The 13,573-nt window shown below is 41.9% G+C and overlaps 1 protein-coding gene across 4 annotated transcripts in view; it reads right to left on the minus strand.

Annotated features, from left to right (window-relative positions):
* The window catches only part of TTC21B (tetratricopeptide repeat domain 21B), a 133,186-nt gene that overhangs the window by 102,556 nt on the left and 17,057 nt on the right, over nt 1-13,573 (minus strand). For all 4 annotated transcript variants that reach the window (XM_006124791.5, XM_075933527.2, XM_075933528.2 and 1 more), the window contains 3 exons: nt 10,275-10,359; nt 7,421-7,519; nt 5,223-5,415 (listed from right to left, as the gene is read on the minus strand). In XM_006124791.5, the coding sequence (XP_006124853.2) occupies nt 5,223-5,415; nt 7,421-7,519; nt 10,275-10,359 (377 nt within the window). The remainder of the gene's footprint in view (nt 1-5,222; nt 5,416-7,420; nt 7,520-10,274; nt 10,360-13,573) is intronic.

Consider the following 13,573-nt stretch of genomic DNA (forward strand, 5'->3'; position numbering starts at 1 on the left):
GTTTGATGTGTTACTGTTTGATTTCTCCTCGTTCTTGAATGAAAGAATGGGACAGTAAAAAGGAAGAAGAGATGTTCCGAAAGAGGCTTTTCTCCTGACATTTGGCCCTGTGTATACGGGCCGACTTAGAAAAGCAGAAAAAGATATTCAAATTGTGAGCTGTGATTTGCGTATCTTTTTCTGATAGAACTTTGTAGCCTAAGAAAGTAAACACCTTTCAAGTCTCTGCATACATCGGTGATAGAGGGGGTCGGGGAGGAGAGAAGGACACAAGCTTATTTTCTCAGTAGCAATCTGCTCACTGAAGTTTCAGTATCCTGCCTGCACACAATAAAGCAAAGAGGCGTGGTAGGAAAATGGTACAAAATGCGTGATAAAGATAACCAAGTAACTATCACTGACTGGTTTTTATTTTCTTAAAAAAATAGGATTTTTATCAGGGATACATATTTCCAAGACTAAAGTACTCTAAACTCTTTTAAATTAGGATAAATATTTCATCTTTGATGGTATCCCTTTATTCCTACATTGACAGGGCCATCCCTGTGGGTAGGGGGGACTGTGGGTAGGGGGGAGGGCCCTCTGCCCTAGGTCTGCACCCCGCCTCTTCCCACCCCTGCTCCACCCCCTTCACATACCCATTCTACCCCTTTCCCCAAGTTCTTCTCCTGAGCAATAAAGCCCAAGGGATTAATGGGGAACCTGGCTCTCGCAGCAGGGATTGGGCCCACCCTTGTACTCACCAGCAACAGAGAGCAGCAACCCAGAAGCAGAGCAACCCAGCCCCACACCACTCTGCTGGCTCCCAGCCGCATCACTCTGCTTCCCCCCCACCAGTAGTGAGTGTGAAGGTGGGCCTGATGCCTGCTGCTGACTCCACATCCCCATTAGACCCCTGGACCCTCCAAAGTGCAAGGCCTAGTATGGTTGCTCCAAGCCATCCTATGGATGGGATGGCTCTGTACTTTGAGTAGAAATCCTAAGAACTTTGAGATATTACATTCAACTAGTCTTTTTAATGTAGTAAGCTTAGCTTGCATGTTTTATATCCTACTTTGTTCTGTCTGCTATCTCTTATGACCACTTAAATTCTGCCTTTTATACTCAATAAAATCAGTTTTGTTGATTAATACCCCCAAATAACAGTTATTTACACTGTGTGGGGAGAGGAGAAGCAGCTGTGCAGATCTGACCTCCCCAGTCCAGCAAAATCAGTCCTCCAGGACTAGTTAGCTCCCGAGGATGCCAGACCAGGGAGGTTCAACCTGCACTGCTTTGCAAGGTGGATAAAAACAAATTTAAAAATCAAATTACTTTTGTATTTACATTGGATTTTTAAATTTTTTTAAATCAGAAATAAAACACTAATTTTTTCATTTAAAATAAACAGTTACAATTACATTTAATCACAAACATTCTACACTTACATTTACAGTCTCATTAATGAATTAATGGCTTTTGTCTATCCAGCCTGACTACTAGCTCTTCCTTCTTGAAAGTTCTAGGCTTTCATTTTCTGTTTCAGCAGTCTAAAAAATAAGATGTGAAAAGAAAGACAGGCTAGACAGGATTAGTTTTATGTGGTGGTGGACATTGGCCAAGCATGCAGAGGCATTAGTGAAGACACTGTCTAAGAAACAGACAATATTTAGGAAAAGATAAAGGCAGTATAGAAAGGAAGAGTGGAGAGAACTGGAAAGAAAAAGGAAAGACATCGTTCAGCACACACAGAGCTTCATATATTCCCCAGCACTTTTGCTGAAAAAAAATGCCATGGCTTCTGCATGCAAGAGGCCTTCTGTCTGGCAATATTTTGAAGAAATTCATTCACAGGGTTTAAAAAAAAAAGGGGAGGGGGAGTATTAAGTATAAGCAGCGTAAGAAGAAAATGCGGGGCTTTGTTGCAAGAAGGAAACACCACATTAAAAATGGCTTATTGGGAGATGACGACTGTGAATGAAGATGGCTTAGTGAATACGGCTGAGTGGATCAATTGGTTAATAACTTAAATAACTCATTTTGCAATTCATCCTTCTTCAAGACTTTCTCTATGCCTTTTAGTATAAGTGTGATTTGAAAAGTAAATTCCCATGCTGTTTGCTATGGTGGATGTTGTTAGGAAAAAAAAGTTTATCTTAGCTAATACTTATGGCTTGTTTAACTAGTTAACTAGGTTTAAAATATATCACCTAAGTATACAATACAAAAGATGCATCAAGAGAAATCTAGATTTGCCAGTTGAGTGTAATTTTCTTATTTTATATAATATAATACATCGCTCTTATTTTGGAACATCATGGCCACAAACCATAATGGTGATGCCATAAGTCTATTAGGGTACATCTACACTTGCTCCCTAGTCCGAGCTAGGGATGCAAATGTAGGCGACTGAAATTGCTAATGAAGTGGGGATTTAAAGATCCTGCACTTCATCAGAATAATCTCGGCCGCGCGTTACTCCGTTCAATAGCTGATTTAAAAGCGAAAGTGCGCTCCGGGATGCAGTAGTTTGAACCAAACCCCTTAGTTCGAACTAATGTTACTCCTCATTTTTTGGAGTAACGTTAGTTAAAAAAAAAAAAAAAAATCTCAGAGCCGGAGGCTGGGATGAATGGGAGGTGCAGGAATCAAGGGAGGGTGCTGGGGGTGAGAAATAGAGTAAGTGGGGTCGGGCTCCGGCTGGATGACCTTACCTGGCCAGGGCTAAGCTGCTGCACCCAGGCAGCAGTGGCGGATGGGCCTGGATCACTGCAGCTGGATCATGGCCTCACCTCCTACTTGTGCTGCAGCAGGATTAGGGCCACCACTAGCCCTTCTGATGGCCAGATGGGGGCTGGACTCTGGGGCCTGCCCCAGGATTGGGGCCGGGGACTGGATGCTGAAGCCAGATAGGGGCTATGCCCCAAATGGGTCCTTGTTGGCCTGGCTGCTGTGGTCGGAGGATAATGCCCCAGGATAATGGGTGGTTGGTTGGTGCAGCTAGAGTTGGGGGAGGCAGGTCCCCAACCTCACCTATAGCCACATTCCCTCTGTTAAGGGCCACATGGCTCCAGCCTCCCTGGTCAGGAGCACAGGGAGGGCAGGTACTGGGGGGGCAGCAAAGCTCCACCTTCAGAACATCTACAATAGGTGTTCTGAGCGCAGAGTGTGGGTGGGGCAATGTCTAGGGGTTTGGGAAGGCAAAGCCTCCCCCCACCCAGGCTACCAGATACCTATGGCCAGGAGCACAGCATGTGGGGACAGACTGCAGCAGTCAGATGGGGGCTGGAGCCAGGCCACCATGGTCAGATGGAGGCATCTGCCACTGCAAGCCTCTCTCACTATCCTAGATGGGAGCGTGCAGACGCCTATTAAAGTGCATCCTCAGCTGTCCCTTTAAATGAGCAGAGTGTCCCAGCCAGTTCTGGCCAGAGCAGAGCCAGCTCTACCAAGGCTCACTGCCTTACTTTTACCTTTGATTGAAAGTGAAATAGACAAAAAAAAAAAAAAAAAAAAGACCATCTTGACATGAGTCATTACACATTTTTTAAATTTTGAATTAATTTTAATTTTTAAAGTTACATATATTTTGGGAATGACAAGAGTGCCATGTCTGGTTCCATACTGAGCCATATTTGGCTCGAGAGCCATAGGATGCTGACCCCTGTATGACAGTTCACCCCTCCATTTTATGAAATGGACTTATGGACATAAATATACATAACTCAAAGGTGCTTTGTGCAAATTGCTTCATGTAACCTATCAATCTTCATGTCCTGATCTGATGGAGAAGCCCCGGAGAGTGGGAAGGTGAGTGGCATTGGCGATGTCAGCATTCCAGGAAGCCTCCCAGGGGTCTTCTGTGACCTCACCCTGTCACACCTTGTACTATATATTTCATGAGTTTGTCTGTTTGTCTCACAGCTGGGAGACATGTACCCCTCCTCAGCTGTATCCACTGCAGTTGCAGCGACCATGGACAGGAACTTCTTACCCGGCCCCAAGCTGCTGTGGTGAGACAGGTCTACAGTTGTCCTCTCTCCCCCAGCAGCCTGCACACTGAACCCCTAATCCTAAGCTTTACTGTTCTGGGGTAATTTAAATGAAGAAAAACAAACCTTATTTGAGTTAAGGATATGGTCAAATCTTCTAATCAGTAAATGCTTACTGATGTTTTGAACAAAGTCATTCCCCTGAAATGGTGGCATTTAGCAGCCAGGCAACTTGAAACAGAGTTCCTTCAGTTGCTAAGACAACTTTTCAGAGCAGTAGCTTCCTCTGGAGGCACAGAGGTATTACTGTTAGGTATTATTCTTTGGTATTATTCACACAAATCTAAGAAACAGACTAAGAGTTGAAAAAGCAAGAAAACTCGCATTCTTTTTCACTCTATGAATCAAAATGACAGCAGGAGTGAAAAAGATGAGAACTAGTTGTAGAAGTTTTAAAGACACTACATTTAGTGTTCTGAGGATTTGTCTGTTGGAGTTAACATTTGAAAATTAAAAAATAAATAAAAAGAAAGTTTAAGGATGGCCAACAGCCAGAAACTCAGGCAACTGCTGCAATTGTAAATGGGAAACATTTATGCAACATTTAAGACTTAGTTAAATAAAATATAACTTTGATTGTGTTTGTGTGTGTGATTTAGTTCTTACCATTCCTAATGTACTGCTGCTGCATCTGCAGTTTGACACAAGTAAACAGCAATATGTACCATTTCCTAAATTAATAAAAACCAAGTTATCTACAATTTTTACACAAAAGGACACTCCACTAAGCTGCTGAAATGCTGTACTGAGCTGTAAATTATCATATTTTAGACATCAGGTTTTCACCATTGTTTAAGGAATGTGTGTAGAAGTATCAGTGGGAAATTTGATTTAAATCAATTTAAACTGATTTAAATTGATTTAAATCAATTTAAATTGATTTAAATCAATCCACCTTGCGACTATGTTTTTTAAACTTATATTTTATTTTTAAAAACCTGTCTTGCTCTTGTCTTGAGGAATGAAAGACCTAGCCAAACGAGGAATACCCACATGCAGAAAATAGTGAAGTCAGCAATAAAGTGCTAGCAGATGCTCTGAGAAAATAAACTGAAAAAGTCCATCTTTCTATTATAGGAATCTTATGCATTACATGCAACAGCAGTCAATAAAACAAATCAAATAATTATTTTCAAGTTATCTGTGTCATTGAAAAAAACGGTAAGTAATAGAAAAAGTCTCATGCCATACCAGTTAGTGCAGAAACACTTGTCTCATCAAGCACCATTGCAGTCTTGTACCATTTTAAAGCATCTTTCACCCTCTCTTGTAAAATCATCTGGTAACCAAGTTCTGTAGCAATTTCAGAATCGTGGGATGCTAGGTCAAATGCTCTTTCTACTAAGATCTGTGTTTGTTGAAGGATGAGTTGGTTCCGGCCACACTAAAGTTAAGAGTTTTACAGATGAAAGTTTTCAATCTTAAACAGTTTTACCACATTTTGAAGAAAAATAGTACTCAAAAGTTATAATGAACCTTTAAATGAAGTTGCATGTTAAACAGCAGCACCAAGTCCTCACTCATCTCAGAGATGAATGAACAAAACACCACATCTTCTGTAATCACTTATATCTTGTAGCTACGTCCAGACTACATCTCTTTTTCGTAAAAGGGATGTAAATTAGACATATCACAATTGCTAATGAAGCGGGGATTTAAATCTCCCCCACTTCATTAGCATAAAAATGGCTGCCGCTTTTTTTCCGCACGGAGCTTTGTCGGAAGGAAATAAGGGATAAGGGATCTTTCGGAAAAGGCTTTATTTTCCACAAGATCAGCGTCTAGACTGGCGCTTTTTTCCGACAAAGCTCCGTGCGGAAAAAAAGCGGCAGCCATTTTTATGCTAATGAAGCGGGGTGATTTAAATCCCTGCTTCATTAGCAATTGTGATATGTCTAATTTACATCCCTTTTACGAAAAAGGGATGTAGTCTAGAAGTAGCCCATGTGTACCTGTGCATAATATCTAGAAACATGACTATCTAGTTCCTAACATGACTGGATAATATAGTACTAGCCAATGCATAAAAGTAAAATACCATTATCATCTTGTTGTGTCTTCTGGGTACTGAAGGGTGACGGAACTCTTGAAGACCAATCTATTTTCAAATTTATATCACCACCCATCCTGGTAGCATCTCAATGACTAAGCTATCTAATAAGGACCAAGTTATCCTGCACTGATTTGCAAATATTTGTGCGTCCGTGTAAGAATACTGATATACTATTCTGGGAGACATTTTGTAAAGAAACAAAGAGCTTAAAGAGTTATCACCACTGTCATTTTTTTTTCTTTTTACAATTAAATGGAATAGATGTGCACTATAAAGGTTCTGGTCAACAGCAAGTAATTTACAAATAGCTTGTGAAGTGCACATTTGAGTAATCTTATGAAATCAAGCTCATACTTTCCCTTGAGGCATTTTTTCACACTTTGGTAGACTTCTGAGATTAGGTAATTTGTCAGACTAGTTATTTTTTCTGGACACAACATTTTAACTGTCATCTACTCTTCTGCTTACCAAGAACTTTGTAAATAATATTTATTTTCCAATAGCAAGTGAGAAACTTCTCCAGGTGACTGCTGTGACCATGCACAATTTTTGCTTTCGTTTAAAAAATTATGTATTTAGACCTTACTGTTATATACATTCCCTTCTACATGCAATACACATCAATGCTATCCTTCTAAGTCTGGATACAACTTCAATGGCCTTGCCATGGCTCATGGCTTTACCAAAAAAAAAAAAAGAAGCAGGAGACTTCATGTTAACAGCAGAAAAACTGACTGGCAAGTACCTTCTCTCAGGATACGTCTACACTGCAGACTTTTTGCACAAGAAGCTTTTTGTGGAAGAGATCACACTACAAAAGCACATCTCAAAAGCGATGCGCTTCTGCGCAAGAGAGCATCCACACCGCATGGATGCTGTTGCGCAAGAAAGCTCTCATACCCATTAACAGAATGGCCATCAGAGCACCTGTGCTTTTTCTGACAGGCTTTTTTTGTGCAAGAAACCCCTGTTGAGCATCCACAAACACCATTTTGCGCAAGAACTCTTGTGCAAAAAGGAGTTATTCCTCAAAGAAAGAGGTATACCTTCACCACAAAAAGCCCTGTGTTCTGCCGTTGTACTGTAAATTTTCTTGCGCAAAAACGCACTTGAGGTGTGGATGCTCTGTGGGTTTTTGTGCAAAAATCCTGTAGTGTAGATGTAGCCTCAGTCCACACGCTAAGTTCTCAAACAAAGAGACCAAGTTATACAAATTAACCCACTTTGTCTCCGTAAGGGAAGTTTTAATTGACACTTAACACCTATTACTAAAAATCAGAAGCAGGATGTAGTGTTATTATTTGTATTTTGTTTAAGAAAAGAAATGCATACTCACTGTTCTGCTGAAAGCTAATGCCATTTTACAAAATAGTTGAGGATTATGTGGTTCCAACTTCTCCAATGCATTAATTAGGTCTCCCAGTTTGGCTGCAGCCTAGGAGAATGAAATACAATCTTAATGTATATTTACATGTGTGTGCCTGTCTGTCTATAAGTCCATTTGTTCAAGAACTCCTCCTAGATGGTAATAACTAGGACCACCAAATCTGGTGTGCAGCTTCCTCTTATCATAACTTAAAACAAGGTTGTGCCAGGACAATGGGAGGTGCCTGGAATCTGACTGTTTCCTCAAAATGCAAAGGGAGGAGTCTGACAGGAGGGACAGTTATACTGGAGAATGACAAAGGGAGGTGAGGGGAGCAAGGGGCCAGAGATGGGAACTGGACAGCTATAACCTCATTTGGCCAGGTGTGGAGAAAAGGACAGCTATCTACTATACATTTCAGAGAGCTTGTCTTCTTGTGTATCTATTTGTCTGTGTTTCTGTCTGTCTTCTAGCAGGAGGGCGTGTACCCCTTTCCCAGTTGTGCCCACTGCAGCAGACATGGACAGGCACTTCTCATTAGGCCCCAAGCTGCTGCAGTTACAGAGGGCTGGGGTTATCCTTTTTCCCAGAGCAGTCTGTGTACTGAACCCCTCAATCCCAGTTCCACCCTAGAACAATAATTTAAATAAAAAAAAAAAAAAAAAAAAAAAAAAAAAAGCTTATTTGAGTTAAGGACCTGAGCAATGCCAGATAAATCTTCTAGGGATCAATACAGAAGAAACACACAATACCTCAAGAATCATCATAAATTCTGGTAGCATGATGTAAAAATATCTTAATAATGCGACCCAAGAAAAAAAAAATTTTCAAGTGTTGGGAATAACTTTTATATAGAAGTTAGAAGAACAATTCTCCAGAACTGTCAAACCAAAGCTCATTTATTTCTGCACCTAAGTGGCAGATTATTTCAAGAACTAGTAAATTAAATTTGCAGGAAACAAAGGAAGTATCACTATAGTTTCTTGAACATATTTTTCAAACATATAAAAAAAATAAGGCAAGTTTTTTGTTTAAATATTCCTCCAGAAATCACACCAATCTTATTTACAAGACAATTTTTCCTTAAGAACAAAAGATTTTGGGAGGAATAGTTAAAACATCCTCTATACTGGAAGATTTGGAATAATATATGGTTCTCAAACTATAAAGCACATGCAGGAAAATAATTTTCAAAAACAACTATATGACTAACACCCTGATACCTCATGTTCACCATTTTTATAAAGTTAAATTTTGTACAAAGTATTTTGGAGGTATCATTTGAAAACTCAATCTGCTATTATTGTCCTTATTAGGCAGTGGTCCTCAACCTTTTTTATACCATGGACCCACAAATCCATTCACAAACTTCTGGTAGACCAGTAAAATTTTATTTGCATATTTACATCTTTGTTATGTAAATAATGACTATGCAAATATGCAAAATTGTTATCAGTCTGCCAAAATATATACCCCAGTCCCGGTCCACAGAGCCACCACGAACAGCCAGCTTCAGCAGCTGCCTATCATGTGGGCAGCTGTCGCAGCTGAAGCCAGCTGTTTGCTGTGGCTCTGGGAGCCTGGGAACATATTTTGGCAGACTGGTAACATTTTATTTGCATATTATGAACGTGCAAATACAATGTTACCAGTCTGCCAAAAGTTTGTGAATGGGTTTCTGAATGGGAGAAAAGTACAGGTAATAGTAAAAGTACAGGTAAAAGTACACTGGCCGGTACACAGTATTACTTCTCCGCCTTTTTTGAAGTATGGGGCAGAGAATAGTGCCTCACAGATTCCAACGTTCATTAACTGGCAGGGCCACTCTGATACTCTGGCTGCAGCAGATCTCTCCAATTAAGTTGCGCAACGGTTCCTTCAGCTCCTCAGATTCCAGTCCTGTGTTTGTGGTGACACATTTCAGGGACTCTTGACAGGCCAGAAGCAGGTTACTAGGGCTTCCCACTATCTTATCTGGGCATGATGAAAAAAGGCAAGCAACAGAGTAAGGGCTGCTGTTTCTTCCTCCTCCACTTCTATGGGGGCCACTTTGTACTGGAGTAAGGATCCTATGCCGGGCAGGACAAAACAGCAGTGTACCTCTCAGACACTACCAAATAGGAATGATGAGATAGTACTGGGGAAAACCTACACAGATTCCAATACTTCCACTGACAGCCTAGGGGCCAGGTGATGGCTGGGGTTCAGTACTGGTACCTCTTCAGCAGGGCTGAGAACTCCCCTCTCAGACTCCAAAGAGAATTCTTCGCTCAGAAATCATCCTGGTTCAGTACCTACTCCCCCCCCCCCCCCAAGCAATGACAAGGAAGCAGTGACCAATGACAGGTTGGAGACACCTGCAGTGGGACAATGGAGCATTTTCCTCTGTACAGTGCTATGATGGAGCTCATCGCTCCTTGATCCTTTCTATCACAATAGTCCTGGCTGGCAGGATAATGCCGTACACAAACATCTTACATGGAATGGACAGGAGCAAGCAGTTAAAGCAGTTAAGGGACGCAAGTGTCCAGAATGCATCCTGAAGTATATCAGAGTGACTTAGAAGCTCAAGTCACATTTGCAAAGTGACTAACACAGGCTCCTAACTGGCAGATTATTGCCGTGCACAACAGGGCCATCTATCAAAAAATAGATGATAAAGTTACAGAATTACTAGCAAAATCCGATCACTTTTCATTTTCCGTTAATAAAATACTTAAACGTCTCCAATATTTACTGTACTCTACAAAATGACCTTAAATACTGACTGCTTTAATAATTCAAATTGTTCAATGCTTTTAAAAAGTGCTACAAAAAGACTCACCTCAGGTATGTTACCTTCCCTACATAAAAAATTGAGAGCTTCCATTCTTATGGCTTCCAAATTAAGAGTATCTTTCTTCAACAGCCTGAAGAAAATCAAGAGTCAGTTTATTTTATGATCTGCCATATTCATTAAGGGAGCACAGATTACTCCAATTCAATCAAAATCTCTATTGTTTAAAGACCAGCTTCTAAGCAGTTTAGGAGAAAAGATTTTTTTTTAATTCCAACAGAAAACAGCTCAATTGATATTAAAACACTCTTCCTGAGTTTTGAGAATCAAACCAAAACAGGAATTGACCTTAACTTTACTTGTTCAGGCTTACAAATGCAACAAGTTGACAAATTCCAATAAAAATGAGACCATTAACGCTGGAACTATGTTATAATATAAACAAATGCATTAGTATATATTTTGTCTCAATACTGTCCCTTTTATCAGTTGACTTAGGACAAGTTTTGGATAAGATACTTTTTATACTTAGACAACTTCAATTTAGAATTTGGTTAGAACCCTCACAGATTCTTTTAAAGAAAGAAAAACAGTTATTTTAATAATGTAAGTGATTTTTGCCATAAAACTAGTAATAGGCATTCCTTTATCTGAATTTCCTCTTTATCTGCAATAGGGCCATATCATCCAGTTTCCGATAATATATCATCACAGGAGCCTGTGTATTAATGCCACACACAGAAATCTTGATTGCTGATCTTATAAAGCATTTAAAAGTTTTATTGGCTGAGGTCTGAACAAACTGCATACCAGGGTGGATAAAAATCAATCATTTAAATTTTTTTTTAATTTAAACAGATTTTTTATTTTTAATCAATAAAATAAATTTGTTTAAAAATAACAGTTACAATTAAATGTCATCACAAACATGCTACACTTACACTTACAGTCTCAGAAAAAAGAATTAATAGCTTTAGTCTGTCCAGCCTAGCTACCAGCTCTTGCTTCCTGAAAGTTCTGGGCTTTCAATTTCCGTTTCTCAGCAGACTTAAGTCACATGTGCAAAGAGAGCGCTAGCCTGGATTGAACTGTTTCTATTCTGTGCTTAAGTTATGATGGATGTGGGCCAAAAATGGCAGAGGAGTTAGTTAAGACAGAAAGACAAATATATAGGAAAGGATAGAGGCAGAGTAGAAAGGAACAGTGGAGTGGACTAGAAAGGAACAGGAACGACATTATTCAGCACACACAGAGCTTCCTGTATTTCCCCATACTTTTGCCAAAGAAAAACTGTTATGGCTTGTGGGAGTAAGAGAAACCCACCTTCAATGAATTTTGAAGAAATTCATTCCCTGGGTAAAAAAGGAAATAGTGTCACGTGTAAGGAGGAAATGCAGGGTCTAGTTGCAAGAATGAAACATCATAAGGAAAACTGCTTACAGGGAGAAAATGATGTAGATAAAGATGTGGCTATGGAAGAACAACAATGTGGATCAATTTATAGTAACTTAAATAATTCACTTTGCAATGCATCATTTTTCAAAACTCTCTTTATGCCTTTTAGTACAGGCAGTCCCCGACTTACGCGGATCCGACTTACGTCGGAGCCGCACTTACGAACGGGGCTCTCTCGCCCCGGAGCTTGCAGGCAGCGATCCCGCCACCTCGACCTCCGGGGCGAGAAAAGCTGCTTCCGGTGCTCTGGCAAAGCCTCAGAGGCGCGGGACCGCGCCGCGGCTGCGGCTTTGCTCCCAGTGCCCCTGGTCTGCTGGAGACGGTCCCCAGCAGACCAGGGGCACCGGGAGCAAAGCCGTAGCTGCGGCAGGGTCCCGCGCTTCTGAGGCTTTGCTCTGCCCCAGGGTCCACAACAAAAGCCTGGTCTGCTGGGGGGGGGGACCACACTAGCTGCGCGCCCCCCCACCCCAGCAGACCAGGGGCACCGGGAGCAAAGCCACAGCAGCGGCGGGTTCCCACGCTTCCGAGGCTTTGCTCTGGCTTTGCTCCCCGTGTCCCTGGTCTGCTGGGGGGGGGGGGGGGGGCGCAGCTAGTGTGCCCCCCCCCCCCAGCAGACCAGGCTTTTGTTGTGGACCCTGGGGCAGAGCAGCTGGGGCGCTGCCGGTTGGTCCCGCAGCGCCGCTCTGGGCGCTACTGGACCAACCCGGCAGCACTCTAGCTGCTCTGCCCCAGGCGTCCTGATTCAGCCGCTGCTGGTCAGTTTCAGCAGCGGCTGACTTGGGGACGCCTGGGGCAGAGCAGCTGGGGTGCTGCCGGGTTGGTCCAGTAGCGCCGAGGAGCGGCGCTACTGGACCAACCCAGCAGCACCCCAGCTGCTCTGCCCCAGGCGTCCCCAAGTCAGCCGCTGCTGAAACTGACCAGCGCTGACTACAGGAAGCTCGAGGCAGAGTTGCTCTGCCCCGGGCTTCCTGGAATCAGCCGCTGATCAGTTTCAGCAGCAGCTAACTTGGGGACGCTTGGGGTTCTTAAGTTGAATCTGTATGTAAGTCAGAACTGGCGGTCAGTTTCAGCAGCGGCTGAATCTGGACGCCAGTTCCGACTTACATACAGATTCAACTTAAGAACAAACCTACAGTCCCTATCTTGTACGTAACCCGGGAACTGCCTGTATAAATGTGATTTAACAAATAAAGGCACAAACTGTTTGCTACATTCGAAGTTTTAGCTTAGTTAATCCTTACAGCTTGTTAGATTCTAAATCTAGTTAACTAATTAATCACTCAAGTATACAGTACAGAAGGCTTCAGTAAATCTAAAGTTGCCAGTTGCCACTGAATGTTCATTTTCTTCTAGTATATATTTGAAAGAGTTTGCATGTCTGTTTGTTCAAGAACTCCTCCTAAATGGTAGGAGATAGGAACACCAAACTTGGTATACAGATTCCACTTTTCATAACTTAAAACAAGGTAGGGATTTGGTTGTCCCAGGAAAGTGGAATGTGCCTGGAATGTGATTGTGTCTCATAAAACAATAGAGAAGAGAGACAATCACTAGGCAGGAGAAAGAGGCTGGCTAAAGGCGCTCTGCCAGCCCCTTCTGGAACTGTTGCAGGTCCGAGCCTCCCATATCCAAGTGCCATTTAGGGAAGGCGGGGGAAGGGCTGAAGATGCGCTCCCAATTTATTTGGAAACATTACTGACTATTCAACTTCAGGGAGCAAGAAAACGCAGAGTTTAAGGATGTTAGGAGGCAGGTAATTCGCTAATGATGTAGTCGATAAGGGAGAAGTGCTCAATCCCAGCTCATGCAGGGTCCGGGAGCTAACTCTACTGCAGCTCTGCAGTTTAAATGTAGTAAGAGCCGGACTGGCCATGGTCATAATAAATTTCTTG

This window comes from Pelodiscus sinensis, chromosome 7 (genome assembly GCF_052426305.1).
Source record: "Pelodiscus sinensis isolate ZL-2025 chromosome 7, ASM5242630v1, whole genome shotgun sequence".
In the NCBI taxonomy this organism is placed as follows: domain Eukaryota; kingdom Metazoa; phylum Chordata; order Testudines; family Trionychidae; genus Pelodiscus; species Pelodiscus sinensis.